The sequence below is a fragment of the Schistocerca americana genome, chromosome 4, assembly GCF_021461395.2.
Source record: "Schistocerca americana isolate TAMUIC-IGC-003095 chromosome 4, iqSchAmer2.1, whole genome shotgun sequence".
In the NCBI taxonomy this organism is placed as follows: domain Eukaryota; kingdom Metazoa; phylum Arthropoda; class Insecta; order Orthoptera; family Acrididae; genus Schistocerca; species Schistocerca americana.
In genome coordinates, this window is record NC_060122.1 from 344,548,444 (window position 1) to 344,567,284 (window position 18,841).

General features: G+C 37.6%; 1 protein-coding gene across 1 annotated transcript in view; it reads right to left on the minus strand.

Moving 5' to 3' along the window:
• The window catches only part of LOC124613475 (dynein axonemal heavy chain 6-like), a 984,594-nt gene that overhangs the window by 200,919 nt on the left and 764,834 nt on the right, over positions 1–18,841 (minus strand). Inside the window, exons 118-125 of the mRNA XM_047142181.1 lie at positions 18,016–18,061; positions 17,869–17,946; positions 17,650–17,706; positions 16,849–16,903; positions 15,867–15,940; positions 9,793–9,939; positions 275–382; positions 109–191 (exon numbers count right to left, since the gene is read on the minus strand). Of these exons, the coding sequence (XP_046998137.1) occupies positions 109–191; positions 275–382; positions 9,793–9,939; positions 15,867–15,940; positions 16,849–16,903; positions 17,650–17,706; positions 17,869–17,946; positions 18,016–18,061 (648 nt within the window). The remainder of the gene's footprint in view (positions 1–108; positions 192–274; positions 383–9,792; positions 9,940–15,866; positions 15,941–16,848; positions 16,904–17,649; positions 17,707–17,868; positions 17,947–18,015; positions 18,062–18,841) is intronic.

Sequence of the window (18,841 nt, forward strand, 5' to 3'; positions counted from 1 at the left end):
TCCATCCCATACCTCTGCCAAAACACAAAAGAAGATTTCTGGCCTTTAGTAACTAAATCTTAGGCTTTCTTGTACTTTTTGTGTTGGTTAACATTATTTATTACTTACAGAACATGTAAACTGACTTGTGGACTTTCAATAAAACTTTGGCCTTGCTTTTCTCTCACAAAGGCAGTAATAGCAAAAACAAGCTGCAACAATAATATCCAATATTAGTTGACTGCAAAGCAAAATTTACAAACACAAGTTTGAAAGCATGTATGCCAAAAATTACCTTTTCTTCTTTCAGTGCTTTTAGAAGCATTAGCTTCTCAAACATGCTAAGAGTTTGATCCCAGCTTTCGACAATGGGTGCTGCTGAATCATTGGTAAGATTTATTACCTGTGAAAATAAAAAAATGGTAGTTGAAAGAAAAAGAGCACAAGCAGTAAAAACAAATAAAGATGTAAATGGTCTGCTTCAGTAACATGAACACTGGTGGATCATATACCATATATCTGATGGCTCAATGTTGTCTGCAGCTACACTCATACAATAATGAATGTTCAGCAAAATTCACCACTGTGTAATTTCCTCATATGCCAGATCCTAGTGAAATAGGAAACAATTATCTTGCTATCCTTCCGCTGAATGAAGTCTCAAATCAATATATATATGAGCCAGAGATGTATTTCACCAAGAGTCACTAAAATTTTTCAATGTTTGTCTGTTCTTGGCTATATAAGCATGCATAATTGTCACTAGATTGCCCTTTGGATCATTTATGTTCCTGTATTTGTGTTTTTGTCTACACAGGCCTGCAGAATTACCACTAGATTGTCTTTTGGCTCATTTGTATTCCTGTCTTTGTCACAGAGCAGGCATATTGATTTAATAAACATGGAAAGAAATTGACTTTGGTCATTCCTCAGTTTTATGTGATGACTAAAATTAGTTTCTGTAATTAATCCTGAAATTTTGTTGGAGATTTACTGATCATGACCTAATGCAGATCCATAGGAAGAAGTTCCAAATGAAGCAACATTCCTGAGTTGATTGTAAAAGGAGAAACAGATTACATGTGATAACTGGTTACTGGATGTGAACAGCTGTCGTGAAATAGAGAAAAACAGACTTCCTAATAATAAGATTATGTTAGTTTACCACCACCCTTAGCTATGGGACCTGCTGAAGTGGGGTGGCTTGCATGCCTTAATGACAAAGATAGCCATACTGTAGATGCAACCATTATGCAGGGGTACCTGTGGAGAGGCCACACTAACCTCTGGCTCCTGAAGAAGAGCAGTAGCCTTATCAGTAGTTGCAGGGCCAACTGTCTGGATGGTGGTCTGATCCAGCCTTGCCACATTGCATGACATAGGCTTTTTGTGCTGATACTGCAGATGGTTGTGTCACTTGCAGAGATGACATTCTCTTTGGTAAAATATTCTGGAGGCATTCCAAATTTGGATTTACAGGTGAGGAATACTCAAGGTTAGAGAATATAAAAAGGAAAATGGATAGCTAGATGTTAGATATAATCAGAATTAGTGAATTGCAGTGGCAGGAAGAACAAAACTTCTGGTCAGGTGAGTACTAGTTTATCAACACAAAATCAAACACGAGTAATGCAACAGTAGGGCTAGTAATGAATAAGAAAACAGGAATCGGACTATCTACTATAAACAACTTTGTGAACACATTATCATAGCCAAGATACTCATGAAACTAAACCTACCACAGTAGTAAAAGTTTATATGTCATCTTACTCATCATTTCCTGAAAAGTCTGAAAATGTATGATACTGTAAATTAAATTATTCAGTTGGATGAGGGAGATGAAAATTTTTTATGGTGTGAGGCTGAGATTCATTAATAAGGAAATGAAGAGAAGGAAATATAGTAGGAAAACATAAACTGGGGAAAAGGAATGATAGAGGGAGACAGCTGGTAGAATTTTGCACAGAGCATAATTTAATCCTCACTAAGAAAGAAGGTTGTATACATGGAAGAGACCTAGGGATACTGATAGTTTCCAAGTACACTATATAACACCAACACAGAGATTTTAAAACCACATTTATATCAGTATACTTCTGTTTACTCGGAAATGTGAGGGAGAAGATGCATAAATAGTTGAAAAACATGAATAACTGAAATATTTTCAAACATGTGTGGATGATGTCTACAGGATGGGTAGTAACAGCAACAGCCGACATCTGGGCATGTTCAGACGCAGCTCAGTGCAGTCATTTTCCCCTACAGGTCTGTCATAGTGCCCGCTGGACCCCAGCAGGTGGCAACCTGCGCTGGCAGTCCCCATGTGTGCAGTGTGTGTGCTCTCTTTTTCTTCATTTTTTAGGTAAAAAAGTAGGAAATAAAGGAGATGGGACTGGATAAATTGGGGGAACCAGATGTTGAAAGTTCTGGAAGCACCATAAGGCAGGCAAAATTGGGACTGATTCAGAGGAAAGGAATACACTAGACGACATAAAAGGGTAGTTATGAGAGATGAAATAGGGGAGGAAGCAGGAGTGCCCATTGGTAAGGAGTCTAGATCTAGTAAAAATCCATTGATATCAAATTTAATTGACAAAAGGGGAAAAATATAAAAATGCAGCAAGTGAAGCAGGCAAAGGAGAATACAAATGTATAAAGAATGAGAGAGACAGAATGTGCAAAATGGTCAAGTAAGGATGGCTAGAGGACAAATGCAAGGCTGTAAGAGAATGTATAATTAGGGAAGAGAAAGAAGCTACCCATACAGGACTTTGAGGGAAAGAGATCTGATGGGAAGCAAAGAAGGGAAATCTGAAAGGTGGGAGGAATATAAATAGGGCCTAGATAAGGTAACTGAATGTAAGTACAGTGTTATAGAAAAAGAAGAGGAAGTAGGTGAAGATGAGGGAGGAGATACAAAGTGGTGACATGTGTCAAATGTAACAGTACACCGAAAGACCTAATTCAAAACAAGGCCCCTGGAATTGATAATACTTCAAAATTATTGAGATGCTTGGGAAAGTCAACCATGGAAAAAATTATTCCACATGGTGTGGAAGATAAACAAGACAGGCACAATACTCCCAGAAGAATGTAATAAGACTAATTCCAAAGAAGGCAGGTGCTGACAGGCATCAGAACTATGGAACCATCATATAAACAAATCATGGGCACAAAATATTGACATGAATTATTTACAGAGGTAGGGAAAAACAGGTAGACATCAACATCAGGGAACATCAGTTTGGGTTCTGGAGGAATTTAGAAACACACAAGGCAATACTGACCCTATGACTTATCCTAGAAGATAGACTGAAGAAAGGCAAACTTATGTTTATAGCATTTGTAGATCTTGAGAAAGCTTCCGACAATGGTGACTGGACTACAATCTTTGAATTTTTGAAGGTAACAGGTAAAAAAATACATGGAGAAAAACGTTATTTATAACTTGTACAGAAACCAGATGGCAGTTGTAGGAGTCAAGGGGGATTAATGTGAAGCAGTGGTTGAGAAGGAAGTGAGACAGGGCTGTAGCATAGCCTCAATGTTATTCAATCTGTGCACTGAGCAAGCAGTAAAAGAAACAAAAAAAATTGGAGTAAGAATTAACGTTCAGGGAGAAAATACAAAAACTTTCAGATTTACCGATGACATTGTAATTCTGTCAGAGACAGCAAAGGACTTGGAAGAGCAGCTGAATGGAATGGACAGTGTCTTGAAGGGAGGATATAAGTGAACATAAACAAAAGCAAAACAAGAATTATGGAATGAAGTCAAACTAAATAAGGCAAATCTGAGAAATATTAGGCAACGAAATGAGGCACTGAAAGTAGTAAATGAGTTTTGCTATTTGGGCAGCAAGATAACTGATAATGGCCAAAGCAGAGAGGATATAAAATGCAGACTGGTGAGGGATAGAAAAGCTTTTCAGAGGAAGAGAAATTTGTTAATATCGGATATAGATTTAAATGTTAGGAAGTCTTTTCTGAAAGTATTTATATGGATTGTAGCCATGTATAGAAGTGAAACTTGGACAGTAATCAGTTTAGACAAGAAGGGAATAGAAGCTTTTGAAACATGGTGCTACAGAAGAATGCTGAAGATTAAAGGGATAGATCATGTAAGTAATGAGGCGGTACTGAACGGAATTGAGGAGACAAGAAATTTGTAGTAAAAATTGACTAAACGAACGGGTTGGTTGATATGACACAAAATTGTCAGTAACATTTTCCAAGGAAAAATAAAATTGTAAATATTAGAACTTTTTGAAATTGGCCTAGCCCTTCACAGCTGGAAGTAAATATCCTGACAAAATGAGCATCTTACACCAAAAAACAAGCAAATCTGCAGATTGTCTTTCTGCTAATTATTTTGCAACAGTAGCCTGTCAAAATTTATTTCCTAATTTTTCTGTTAACATAAATAGTATCCAGGATAGTCATAGTATTTTACTTAAATGCCTGTCATCAGTGAGAACCAATGTTGAATGGATGATACTACACAACTTTGGCTAGAGAGTTATAGAGCAATGAATCACCACAAAAGTCAATAAAGATGATGTTTTAGAATCTAAGCAAAATGTCTATTAGCAAAGAAAGGAGGTATGGGCTTGAATTTAAAGCACTGAAAATATTAGTCAAAGTTAGTAACATTTAAGCACAGTTTGGAAAAGAAGCCTCTTGGAAACATTAAGATGTCTGGAATGAAGCAGAATTTGTAAAGACTCATGGAATCATGATGAGCAGAATGAATGAAGCATCACACAGAGATTCAATGGAAACTAATTGAAAGGAAGGTTTAGCTTTCAGCAGTTACAAAAGAAACTGTTAATTGTTCACTTCTGACTGTGGTAGTGTAAAATGAGGGGTAGCACAGGATTTTATTCTGCATCTCTTGTTTTTCTTATGAGTTGCCCTGTACATGGCAAGATAGTCAAAAAATTTTCTATGTGCAGAAGAAACAAAGGTCACTGTATGAGGCAAAGGATGTAATGTAAGTGATATAGGAACTAGGGTAGATTATAACATCAGTCTATGGCTTATAGAAAACAAATTGACTCATAACTGGAACAAAGCACAATACAAATATTTTTCTCACATGAAACTCTTGTTGAAATGAAATTTTGTTATCATAAGGTGATCAGAGAGTGAAACTGAATGCTTTATATTCTTAAAAATGAAAGTGGAAGAATAACATTCAAGTTCTTGTACAAAACTAAATGCTACTACCTTTACATTAAGATTATTTTACATTGCTAGTGACAATGACATGCCAAAGCTTCTTAATTTATATTCTTCCACTCTATTATAAATTCCACCTTGCCCTCATCCTCTGTTGTAACAATCTCTTCCTCTCAGAGCAATAGTTATATCCATTGTTCTTAATTATTTGTTGGAGATAATCCTGTCTCTGTCTTCTTGCACAATATACAGGATGATTCAGGAGGAATGTCACACAATTTGTGAGATAATTCTACATTGATTATTACAAAACAGGAGCAAATTGAAGACTATACACACGTATGAAAGAGTACGAAGACAAGTGTGGCTATTACTTACTGAAATGCTATGTAGGCACTGTGGACAATAGAATAAAAGTGGTACAGATGAATGATCCATCCATCACGACACCTGGGGCTTCTCCAACAAATGGCAGAACTGTGATGGTGCACCAAGGCAACAGCTGCAAGCGTATCCAGTGCGCAGTTATGGTTTGGATCAGGTAGCAGTCATGAGGCCATGTGTGTCATGTTTCAGTGTTGTTTAACTGAGCGAGTCCATTGTGTCCATGAATACAAACATGTCTCATACATTTGCCAATGTAAAATAGGCAGACAAGTTTTTTGTGTCTGGGTACTGAAATGGGAGTGTCTGTGTGGATGTGAAAGACTACCAGAGACACTTTCCTGATCAATAAACCCCCTGTTCTGGGATATTTTCCATGGTTTTTCAAACATTAAATGAATTCAGAACAGTACCCAGTGTACACCTAACATCAGAATGTGGGGCCGTCCCATCAGCTGAGGGAGGGGAAGACAGTATCGCAACGATACCCTGGAGTCCCACCACAAGCACATGGCACATTAGCTGTCAGCTTGATATTCCACAAATGCAAGTGTGGTGTGTAATACATTCAAAGGCACATTCCATGTGCAGCTCAAGTAACATCTGTATCCAGGTGACTCAGTAAGTAGACAATAATTTTATAAATGGTTGGCTGTACATAGAGACATCATGCAATACACTTTATTTGCAGATGAGGCTGAATTTACATGCAATGGTATCATGAAAACCCACAGTTATCTTTCATGAACAACAGAAAACTCACATGACACTAGGGAAACAAGATTCAAAGTTAGGTTCTCATTGAACATCTGGAATGGTATGATTGATGACTGGACGATAGGGCCTATGTTCTTGCCAAAAAGTATGACAGCCACAGGATACACATATTTCCTGATAGAAGAACTACCTGCACTTTTGGAAGAAATGAAATTAAAGCAATAATGTCAAATGTACCTGCAACATGATGAATCACCAGTTCACTGTAGCAGACAATTATCCCAGTATCTGAATAATACATTTTCTCCACTGTGTGTTGGCCATTGTGGACCCATTAAGTGGCCTGACAGATTGCCCGCCCTGACCCATTAGACTTCTGTTGATGGGGCTGGTTAAAGGGTGATATGTACACTACAAAGTTGGATTCATATGAAGCCCTCTTCAATCACATCACCAATGCTGTTGCCCATATTAAAGCCCACAGACATGATGGGCAACACAACACACCCTCCAATGCATTGACAAATGCATTGAGATGGGTGGGGGAACTTTCTGAACACCTCTTGTTGGGTGGATCAGTCATCTGTCCCACCATCATTCTGTCCACAACAGTGCCTACACAGCATTTCAGAAAGTAATTTTCACACTTGTCTTCATAATCATTCATGGACAAGTGTGGTCTTCCACGTGCTCCTGTTCCGTAACAATCGAAAATCGGACAGATGTTTAAACAACTTTTTTGTTTTATTTTCATATGCAGAATCACCTCACAAATTATGTGACAGTCCTCCTGAATCATCCTGTATATGCCTTCTGTGGCTCCCTGTAGTACCTTGGAGGTTATTCGCCAATGTCTAGCAGTTGGGGATATTCTCTGCCCGGGGTTGGGCGTCTGTGTTGTCTCCATCATCATTCATGAAAGTGGCTAGACTGGACTGTGTACAGACTGGGAATTTGTATGGACACTGATGACTGTGCAGTTGAGCACCCCACGAATCAAATATCACCATCATCATTAATGTCTTAATGTAGGTTGTACTGATATACACCACCACAGCTGTAATCTATCATGTAATGTTTTATCTTGTCTTCGTGATATTCATATTGAAATTCATATTTTCTATATGTATAATATATATGTAATCACATTTTAAATATTTTTTGTAGATTAAGTTTTTCATTTCCAGAACTATATTTAAATTTTATTTGTAATTTGCTTGGTACCTGAAATACAAATTGTACTGAATTTTTACATGTAGAGTTTTTACCAGTCTGCTTTGTAAAGAACACAAAATGCATGTGCAAGCCCTGCTCCAGGTCTCTATGCCGATGGCTTTGTTAACAAGACAGTGGGCAGTATTGCGATTTTTAGCCATTTGATGCCATCCATAAATAACTTCTGCATCATCTTCAGAACTGTCATATGGCATCCCGGCAATGAATAATTTGTCTGATTTTAACATAATGATTTTATAACTGGAGTTTGAAGGAGTATTGTCATTTTCATACTGCACTGTTACCTGGGATAAAATTCTGTTCCTAATCCATGATCATTTTCCAAGAATCACTGAAATACTACACTGAAACTAATTAATGCACGAATCAACTGACTTTTGAATTTACATGAATTAACTGACTTTTGAATTTTACTAACTCATACATGAAGTAACTTTCATTGAAAAGCTTGGGTCTGCAGCACGACTATTGAATAATCAAGTGTCATTTCTTTACATTCGAAATATGAATTAACTAGCTTAGTGCTCACTGCTTTGCTCGCATAGCCTGTGTGGCCTTCACGGATTTTTTTATTTTTATTTATTTGAATTTTTATGTTCACAAATTGCAACATCTTCTAAGATTTTCACACAAATTAAGGTCATATAAGCAATATCATTTTCAAATGTACTTCTGACAAAAAAACAATTCTGGTAGTTGGAGACCAAAATTATTGTAATCATTCCTTTTTGCATTTCTTGTGGTGACATTTCCATAGCAACTTTCAACCCCTAACAAGTAATTCCTTATATCAAACAAAGAAGTGAAATACCAATTATCATAAATTTAGTTTCATTTTTTTTTAATGCAATGAAATATTTTCTTAAAAATGTTCATCCCCTATTGCACTCCCTCAGGGACTGAATCTCCTGAGACACTGAAAAACTTCTTTTTTTTTCTGTCCGAGAAGTCCAATACCACTTGCCATAGATGTAGCCTGAAAAATCCTTTAGTAGTTCTGTAGTAATTATTTATTTTCAATAACTTTCACCCACTATTTTGGCTCCCCAGTGGATGAATTTTCAAAAATGCTGAAACACATTATTTTTTATTTTCTGGCTGAAAAATCAAATACCAGTTTTTGTAGTTCTAGTTTCACAATCCTCTTTCAAAAAGCTTCTCATCCCCTATATCACCTCATAGGGGTAAGATGTCCAAAAACGGTGAAATAAATATTTTTTAATTTCTAACTGAGAAGTCGGATTTAAAATGTTGTAGATTTAGCTTTAAAAGTGCTTTCAAAATAAAATATTTTCATAGAAAATCTCATTCCCTGTTTCGCCTCGTTGGGGTTTCAATTTCCAAAACCACTGAAAAACAGGTTTTTTTTATTTGCAACCGAGAAGTCAGATACCAATGTCCATAGATATAGCTTTAAATACACTTAAGTAGTTCTTAAATAACAATATAGTTCCCAAAAAAAGCTTTCATCCACTGTTTCACCTCCACAGGTTTAAATTGCTGAAACACTTATTTCTTTATTTCTGACCGAGAAAACAAGTACCAATTTTCATAGGTCTAGCTTCACAATTGCTATAATTGTGACATTAAAAAAAACCTTCAGCCCCTATTTCAACCCTTATATACAGAGATCAAATTTGGCACATTTAATTATAATTTTTATGTAGTGTGGTAAATAGTGCTTTTTTCTGATTTGGCCTGATATGCAGCATTCCAGTCTTGTGTCATCTACAAATGGTTCGAATGGCTCTTAGCACTATGGGACTTAACATCTGAGATCATCAGTCCCCTAAACTTAGAACTACTTAAACCTAACTAACCTATCGAACCAGTGACCGTAGCAGCCGCATGGTCCGGACTTAAGTGCCTAGAACCGCTTGGTCATCATGGCCAGCGGTGTCCAATACAGCTTATCTTTAGGTATGCCTATTACATAAAAAGTATACTGAATCAGTTATGAACAGATTAGGCTAGTGCTTTCTGTAAAGTTCAGCATTATTGTGTTCTCACTGTGCAGTTGCTTCAGTATGTGAAGTTTTCCAATGTGCTAGGCAAAGTGTTTTCATCAGTGTGAACTTCCAATTTTGTGACATTTAGGGAAATTATGTGACATTACACACATGCTGTTAATTAGCAGTCAAAACACAAAATTGTCATACTTCTTAGCTATTATTTTCTAACTTTTGAAAACACATTAGCCTCACAGATAAAATATATTTTTTTGAGTCTAAAGTCTAAAGAAAAAAAAAGGGAGAAGGAAAAATGTGCAAAATTCTGTGCACAAAGAGGGTAATACCTGTTTAAAAGTTCCAATCATTACTGGTATGGCTTTTAGCGCATCATTTGTGATGCCCTTGAAACTAGGAAATGCATCATCCAAGAAGTTGACAGCCATCCACATAGCATCTGAGAGAGTCGGGATATCAGGCTTCTTTGGAAGGTCCTAAAAATTTACAATTTAGAAACAAAATGAAAATGAAAAAATGAGAGTTAGGAATGGAAGCAAAAACTTATTATGAAAGAAAGAAGACAATTTTCTAAACACTGATATGTCAGAAGGGATCCGCATGTATGTTTGGGTGTCTATGTGGTTGTGCGTGTGAATGTGTGTACTCTTACTAGGAAAAGAGAAGAGCTCTAAAGCTCTATTGCGTACTTCTGTATGCCATGTAGCAGTTTTGTATAGGTAAGTGGTTGCCTTTCCCTAATTTTACATGTTTTTCCCTCCAGAAATTCGGATTATATGTTTCTTCATATTATAACAGATAAAATTGCTGTCCAGTACTTACCATCAGGAGGAAAAATTCTGGTATTGGCAATAGACATATTTAGAAGCAAAAAAAGAAAAATGGTTCTTAGATTTTGGAACTATTAGGTTTTTCCTCAGAGAGGAAGGAGAGATTTGTTAGGGTAGGTTATAAAGGAGGTGCAGGTAACTTGTAGCTCAGATGAGAGGGCTCTGCTGTTGTGAATATGAGGGGAAGTAACCTTTGTAAGTAGTATGCTAAGACTGACAGTGGGTGTTATTTTATGTAGGGTTGGATTTGTTGTTAGCCCTTTGTTAGGAAGCTACTGTAAGGCTATAATTAAAAAGCCGCTACTTACAGAGGTCCAGTGTAGACTGTAATTATTGTATGGCAGTGAAACTTTGTAGCTATACTAACATGTTAATGTGGAAATGATTTATGCCGGGAAAAAAATAATTCCAATTATGGCCACCAGGTGCATATTTGGCACTGAACACTGTTTGCTTGATGATATGAGATCCACACTGTCATTTGACAAGCCATAATGCAACTGAATAGTATGGCTATCAGAAGAGAGACCATGCACTATTAGTGAAACAGTTTTATGTGAACAGTTTTATGTGAAGAGCATCACTGACTGAAGGTTCTGGGGAAAAGCAAAATATCATTAAATGGTATAAAGATTATGAAAATGTAATCCAAAAACATGAGTGAGCTGGGCATGTCACCTGGAAGAGGAAGGTGTCCTATCTGAGTGGAAGTTATTGACAAGGTTGCTGTTGCTGTAACTAACCATGCAGCATATTTTCCAGGTAGTGATAGTGCTCATGCAGGGTTACTAGAATTGTCATCCCATGGTCAGCGGTATGGAAAGTTTTGCAGTCTATATCACTTTGGTACCTGCAGAAAATCCGGATGGTGCAGCAACTGTGACATCATGATTTGCACCAACATTCTGAATTTGCTCTTCAATTTCTGACATGGGTCAAAGTTGATGACATGTGGCTGGGCAATATTCTATGGAGTGATGAGGCACATTTTAAACTACAGAGTGCAGTGAATACACAGATCTGCCGAATTCAGGGTTCTGTTAAACCATGTGTTGTGCAGGAAGATCCACTGCAGTCACGAGATATGACTGTGGTGTTGAATCAAAAGCATCCTTATTATTGGTCCATTCTTCTTTGAAGAGAATACATCCAGGAGGCCTGTCAGTTGTACCATGGCATCTGCACATTATCAAGACCTCCTTGTACAGCGTGTGATTCCTGATTTGGGAGAGCGCAACTGTGTGGAAACCACAGTTCATTTGCAAGATGGACAACACCTATTGTTGCTTGCCCAGTGAAAGTTCTGTCTTATGCAACCTTCCATGAGTGTGTTATCTCCAGAGGTTTTCTAGATGCATGACGTGCAAGATCATCTGATATGATGACTTTTGACTCTGGGAATATCTAAAAGAACACATTAACAGGGACCCGTCTGGTCCCTACCTGATCTGAAGGCCAATATATAGGAACACATTGCTTAGATTCCAATGGAACTGCTGCGGACAGTTGATCATGTCGTTTTGTACATCTACATCTACATGGTTACTCCGCAATTCACACTTGAGTGCCTGGCAGAGGGTTCATCGAACCATTTTCATACAACTTCTCTACTATTCCACTCTTGAATAGCATGTAGGAAAAAGGAACACCTTAATCTTTCTGTTATTTTATTATGATGATCTTTTCTCCCTACGTAGGTGGGTGTCAAAAAATATTTTCGCATTCACCACCTTTGTTTCAGTGACTGCCACCCAAACTCGCGTATCGTATCAGTGACACTCTCAACCCTATTGCACGACAACACAAAATGAGCTGCCGTTCTTTGCACTTTTTTGATGTCCTCTGTCAATCCTACCTGGTAAGAATTCCATACCACGCAGCATTATTCCAGCAGAGGACGGTCAAGTGTAATGTAGGCTGTCTCTTCAGTGGGTTTGTCACACCTTCTAAGCGTTCTGCCAACAAAGCGCGGTCTTTGTTTCGCCTTCCTGACAATATTATCTACATGGTCTTTTCAATTTAAGTTGCTTGTAATTGTAATTCCAAGGCATTTAGATGAACTGACAGCCCTTAGATTTGTGCGATTTATTGCATACCCAAAATTTATCAGATTTCTTTTAGATCCCATGTGGATCACCTCGCACTTTTCTTTGTTTAGTGCCAATTGCCACTTTTTGCACCATATAGAAATTCTCTCTAGATCATTTTGTAATTGGAATTGATCATCTGATGATTTTACTAGATGGTAAATTACAGTGTCATTTGCAAACAATCTAAGGGGGCTGCTCAGATTATTACCTAGATCATTTATGTAAATCAGGAACAGCAGAGGGTCTATGACACTACCTTGTGGAATTTCAGATATCGCTTCTGTTCTACTTGATAATTTACCATCTATCACTATGAACTGTGACCTCTCTGAGAGGAAATCACAAATCCAGTCACACAACTAACATGATACTCCATATGCACTTAATTTGATTAATAGTTGCTTCTGAGGAACGATGTCAAAAGCCTTCTGGAAATCTAGGAATATGGAATCGATCTGAGATCACTTGTCAACAGCACTCATTGCTTCATGGGAATAAAGAGCTAGCTGTGTTTCACAAGAATGATATTTTCTGAATCCGTGTTGGTTATGTGTCAATAAGTCACTTTCTTCAAGGTGATTCATAATGTTTGAGTACAGTATATGCTCCAAAATCCTACAGCAAATTGAGGTCAGTGGTTTGGATCTGAAATTCAATGGGTTACTCCTATTTCCTTTCTTGAATATTGGTGTGAACTGTGCTACTTTCCAGTCTTTAGGAACAGACCTTTCATCAAGTGAACAGTTGTGTATGATTGCTAAGAAAGGCACCGGAAGACTTACCATTCTTAAGTGATTTGAGTTGTTTCGCAACACCTAAGATATCTACTTTTATGTCACTCATGCTAACAGGATTCTGGTTTCAAATTCTGAAATATTTACTTTGTCTTCTTTCATGAAGGAATTACAGAAAACTGCATTTAGTAACTCCGCTTTAGTGACACCATAATTGGTAACATTTCCATCGCTATTTGGCAGTGAAAAAATTGACAGTTTCTTGCCACTGGTGTACTTTACATACGACCAGAATCTCTTTGGGTTTTCTACCATATTTTGGGACAATGTTTCATTGTGGAAACTATTAAAAGCATCTCGCATTGACATCTGCACTAAATTTTGAGCTTCTGTGAAACTTAGCCAGTCTTGCGGATTTTGTGTCTTCTGAATTTGGCACGCTTTTTTTGTTGCTTCTGCAACAGTGTTCTGGTGTGTTTTGTGTACCATGGTGGATCAGTCCCATTCTTACTAACTTATGTGGTATGAATCTATCTATTGCTGTTGATGCTGCATCTTTGAATTTGAGCCATATCTGGTCTACACTTACATAATTAGCTTGGAAGGAATGGAGACTCTCTCTTAGGAAGGCATCAAGTGAATTTTTACCTGCTGTTTTAAGTAGATATACTTTGCGTTTATTTTTAGTGGTTTTGGTTGATATAGTTTTGAGCCTTGCTACAATGACCTTGTGTTCTCTAATCCCTGTATCCATCATGACTCTCTCTATTAGATCAGGATTATTTGTGGCCAAGAGGTCAAGTTTGATTTTGCAACCATTTACAATTTGTGTGGGCTCATGAACTAATTGTTAAAAGTAATTCTCAGAGAAAGCATTTAGTAGAATTTTGGAAGATGTTTTCTGTCTTCCACCGGCTTTGAACATGTATTTTCGCCAACAAATCGAGGGTAGATTGAAGTCTCCATCAATTATAACTGTATGAGTGGGGTACTTATTTGTAATGACATTCAAGTTTTCTTTGAATCGTTCAGCTATTATATCATCTGAGTTGGGAGGGGCGGGGGGTTTCGGTAGAAGAAGCGGATTATTTATTATTTTGGTATGGCTGTTGAGTATAACCTCTACCCATAGTAATTCACAGGAGCTATGTATTTCAACTTCACTACAAGATAAACTACTATCAACAGACACAAACACACCACCACTTACTTTATTTAATCTATCCTTTGTGAACACGGTTTGTGCCTCTGTAAAAACTTCGGCAGAATTTATCTCTGGCTTTCTGTTCCTATAACAATTTCAGCTTCAGTGCTTTCTATCAGCACTTGAAGCTCTGGTACTTTTCCAACACAGCTTTGACAATTTACAACTACAATACTGACTGTTGCCTGGTCAATTCTCGTCATTTCTTTGCTCTGTACTCTTTGAGACTAGGGCCCTTTTTGAACTGCTATGCACGTAGCCACCTCCTGTGTGTAGTGGACACCTGACCTATTTAGCAGAACCCGAAACCCCACCACCCTATGGCGCAAGTCGAGGAATCTGCAGCCTACACGGCCGCAGAACCATCTGAGCCTGTGATTCAGACCCTCCACTCAGCTCTGTACCAAAGGTCTGCAATCGGTCCTGTCAACGATGCTGCAGATGGTGAGTCCTGCCTTCATCTTGTTAGCAAAACTGGCAGTCTTCACCAACTCAGATAGCTGCCTGAAACCGCAGAGAATCTCTTCCGATCCATAGCAACACAGGTCATTAGTGCTGACAACAGCGACCACCTGCAGTTGGCTGCACCCTGTACCCTTCATGGCATCCAGAAGGACCCTTTCCACATCTTGGATCACTCCCCCCGGTATGCACACAGAGTGCACATTGGCTTTCTTCCTGCCCTTAGCTGCCATATCCCTATATCCCTAAGGGGTTCCATCATCCACCTAACATTGTAGCTCCCAATGACACACTATCCCACCCTTTGCACTTGTCTGGACCTCTCAGGAAGACTGGCCACTGCCACAACAGGCAAGGTCACTGTTGCTGGCTCAGAAGTACTTTCAGCAGTGGGCAGTACCTCAAACCTGTTACAGAGGTGTAAGGGTATAGCCTTGTGGCCAGCACCAACTTTCGCCTTCTGCCCAGGGATTCACGACCCCATCACGGTTTGCCAATCACCATCAGGCAAGTGTCGACTGGCAGGGATGTCCGAATCTGAGGGTGCAGTGGCATCAGAGATCCCAGGCAATGCTACAGGTTCCAGAGATGCCAAAGCACTTGCCTCAGGTGTCCCAATGTCACCACGGCCAAGGGCAACAGCCTGGAGCCTGTCAACCATGGCCAACACAGCTTCCAGCTGTTTACAGACAGTGGCCAATTCCCCCTGAGTCTGTACATTTTAGGTATGCAGCATCTTGTCGATGTCTCTAGTGTTCATATTGACCAAATTATGTGTGAGGCAGTTAATAATAAAATCAATTACACTTTTTGCATTTGCCTGACCTATTCTGCCCATGTCCTGTTCCTCTTCCATTACATACAGAATTATTTCTATACATATTTTTTGCATTCACCTGTTGGCCAAAACTGGAACTTATTTTTTTCCAGCATAAATCAGTTCCACATTAAGACATTAGAATATCTACCAAGTTTCGCTGTCATACAGTAATTACAGATTACAGGTCACACTGGACTTTTGTGAGTAGCTGCGCTTTAATTGTAACCTCTGGTATTTTATGTAGGGCTCCATTCGTTAGGCACACTTCTGAATCTATTTAAGATGTAATGGTTTTTTCCAGAACCCAGCTTGAGGAGCTTATTTATCTTCATCATGTCTGTTTATTATAAACAATATATTTGAGTGTGTCACTTACAGTCAACACAGAATAAAAAGTATTGGATGCCCCAGCATTCCATTTACATATTGTATCAGGTTCCTACCAAATTTAGAAGTGCATCTGAGGATGTCCACAGATAATTAGAGGTGGTGATGTCTTCTAGTGTAAAAATATTTTTTTTTAGAAAATGCTTACGAAAGTAACATATACCTCCACTGTCCTCAGTTATTTGTCACATGTATATCGATCTCTGTCTTTCCCTATAATCTGATTACATCTACATCATGGACATATTGAACTGAACTGATTTTTAATTGAATTCAGTTTTATTGTTATTGTACAGACATCAGAAGTCATCGGAAGCATTATGTGTTGATACAGTTTACAGCATACACATACTTGTATCACAATTTATTAATCATTATGTCATTAAATATCTTAATGTATTACTAATATAAATATTTTCAACATTAAAGTAAAGCGTACATTATGTTACTGTTCACTGAAGTATTACATTCTAACACTATAGGTACAATATAAATGTATTACAACCATAACTTCATAATGACTTAGTTCTGATAGAATATCTTTGATTTTTCTTTTGAACTGTTGGTTTATAGAGACAGTTGCAACAATAAATCAAGCGATAAAAAAGGCTGTTTGGACAGTATAGAGATTAACAGTCATAATACAGTTGGACTTTTCCATCAAAATGTAAGAAGTTTGTTCAATAAGATACAATTTGGTAAGACTCTGAAGAGCTTAGTTAATATGCGTAAGAAGTACTTTGTTGTTCTTTAATAGTTACAATGGAGTTATTCGAGGTTACTTTTGTTCCTGATACTGTACTTATGCCACAGGTCATACTGCTCGTATCTACGGTAGTTCTCTATGATGTATATTACCTGTTGCAAGAAATATAATGATGACAGAGTGATAATCTTTAGTTTTCCTAGCTACCTGATAGAGATTGTCTTAGGTAACAGATGAAGTCTTAATACTGAATAATCTTTACTTGGACAACTTGTGTTGAAACATATGATTTTTTCGTTCTTTTCTTTTTATACTGTAAGCTATATGTAAACTGAATGAGATATACATAATGCAGAGGTAAATTAATGAGTTGTTTCGTGGCAAGGATAATGTTTTGATACATCTGCATGAAACAAAAGAAGAAATACGCTCTTCAATTTATTAATTCCTGCATCATCACTTGTTTGTTTCTATAAGTGGTAGCATCCTGATGTATGTTTGGATCTGTTGTACCAGTATTGTTAAAAATGTGTAGCTCAACCGTACCTTAAAAGTATTATAACAAGTTATTAGAAATTAATTTGCATATGTGAGATGTGCATCCCTGTCTGCTCGTCATTTCGCCCACCACTGAGATCCTGCATCAGGAGGTTTGGAGCAGACAAGACGAATTTGCATGAGCAGCGGAGGAATGATCCTGCATTGGAATTGTTGTAATCAAGGCTATGCACAATGGAATTAATTTGAAGTAGTATGTAGTGCAAATTATGTATATTGGCCTTGCATGTATTGGTGCTGCAGGTCTGTTGGTATTACTACCAGTTAAAGTCACCCAGGATTGTGTACAGATTCGTAAATTACCTTTCAGTTTCTTACAACTTTTCTTTCCAGTCAATGTATTCCAATTATTCAAGCAGCAGTTATTAATCAGTTTATACACATTTGCTACTTACATAAGCACTATTCTCATTGTACATAACATATAGTTTTGATGATACAACTCTGTATACCTTAGCATATGAAATTGTTATCCTTTATACAATGAACGAGTAAATATTGAGGTGCACTTTAAACACTGAATAAGTATTTGATATGATTGGTATTATCAGGTTTGCGTTATTTTTATAAACAACAGACTATTTTGTTCTGGGGATCACAATTAAGTCTAGTACCAAGACGTAACTGGGCACATAAATGCCTTTCTGTGAAATTTTCTCAACCCTGTAGTGTGTAGATCCTTCCTGAGAATTCTAGAGAGGTGAGGCCATATATAGTTATTTAAGCAGCATGTAGAATCTGTTGTAGCAACTATTTTTTACTTCTTTAATTCTTTGAAATTGATAAATATGCCCTGACAAGAAGTCACTGTGAATTGGAATGAAATATATGTCAATTTATGCCAGAAAGGAGAAAAGAATCTATTGTTGTATGCATGTTATGTACAGAATATAGAATCAAATGAGAGCAAAAAGTTTACTCATACAGTGGGAATTAATATTGTAACGAAATTATAGTTTAACAAAATGTATTAAACAAAATCAGACTGTAATGTATATAAGCAATGATAATGGCATGTCAGCAAATGAATAGGATAAGTTTATTTTTGTATTTGTATTTGTATTTTTTCTGTTATGTGGGTAGTATGCGGAAAGGACACTACAGAAATGTTGTGTAATGCAATGGTATGAAAGATGCTCAAAAACAAAGCACAAAAACATACGAAACCTGCCTGCAAAGTGTTAAGTGTGCATTTGAGATATGTGTGTGTGTGTGTGTGTGTGTGTGTGTGTGTGTGTGTGTGTGTGTGTGTGTGTGATGAACTAAAACTGACAATACTTCATGTAACATGAATTTTTGAGTTCGACAAGTCATAAAAACATGAATTTTCTGTGCTCGACAACGTCATAGAAGTGGCAAGAAGCTTACGTTGTTGGCAGATGTCAGATGTATGGCTGGTGTCCCCACTGAATAAGTGTGATGGTGGTGGTGGTTAGTGTTTAACATCCCGTCGACAAAGAGACGGAGCGCAAGCTCGGGTTAGGGAAGGATTGGGGAGGAAATCGGCTGTGCCCTTTCAAAGGAACCATCCCGGCATTTGCCTGAAACGATTTAGGGAAATCACGGAAAACCTAAATCAGGATGGCC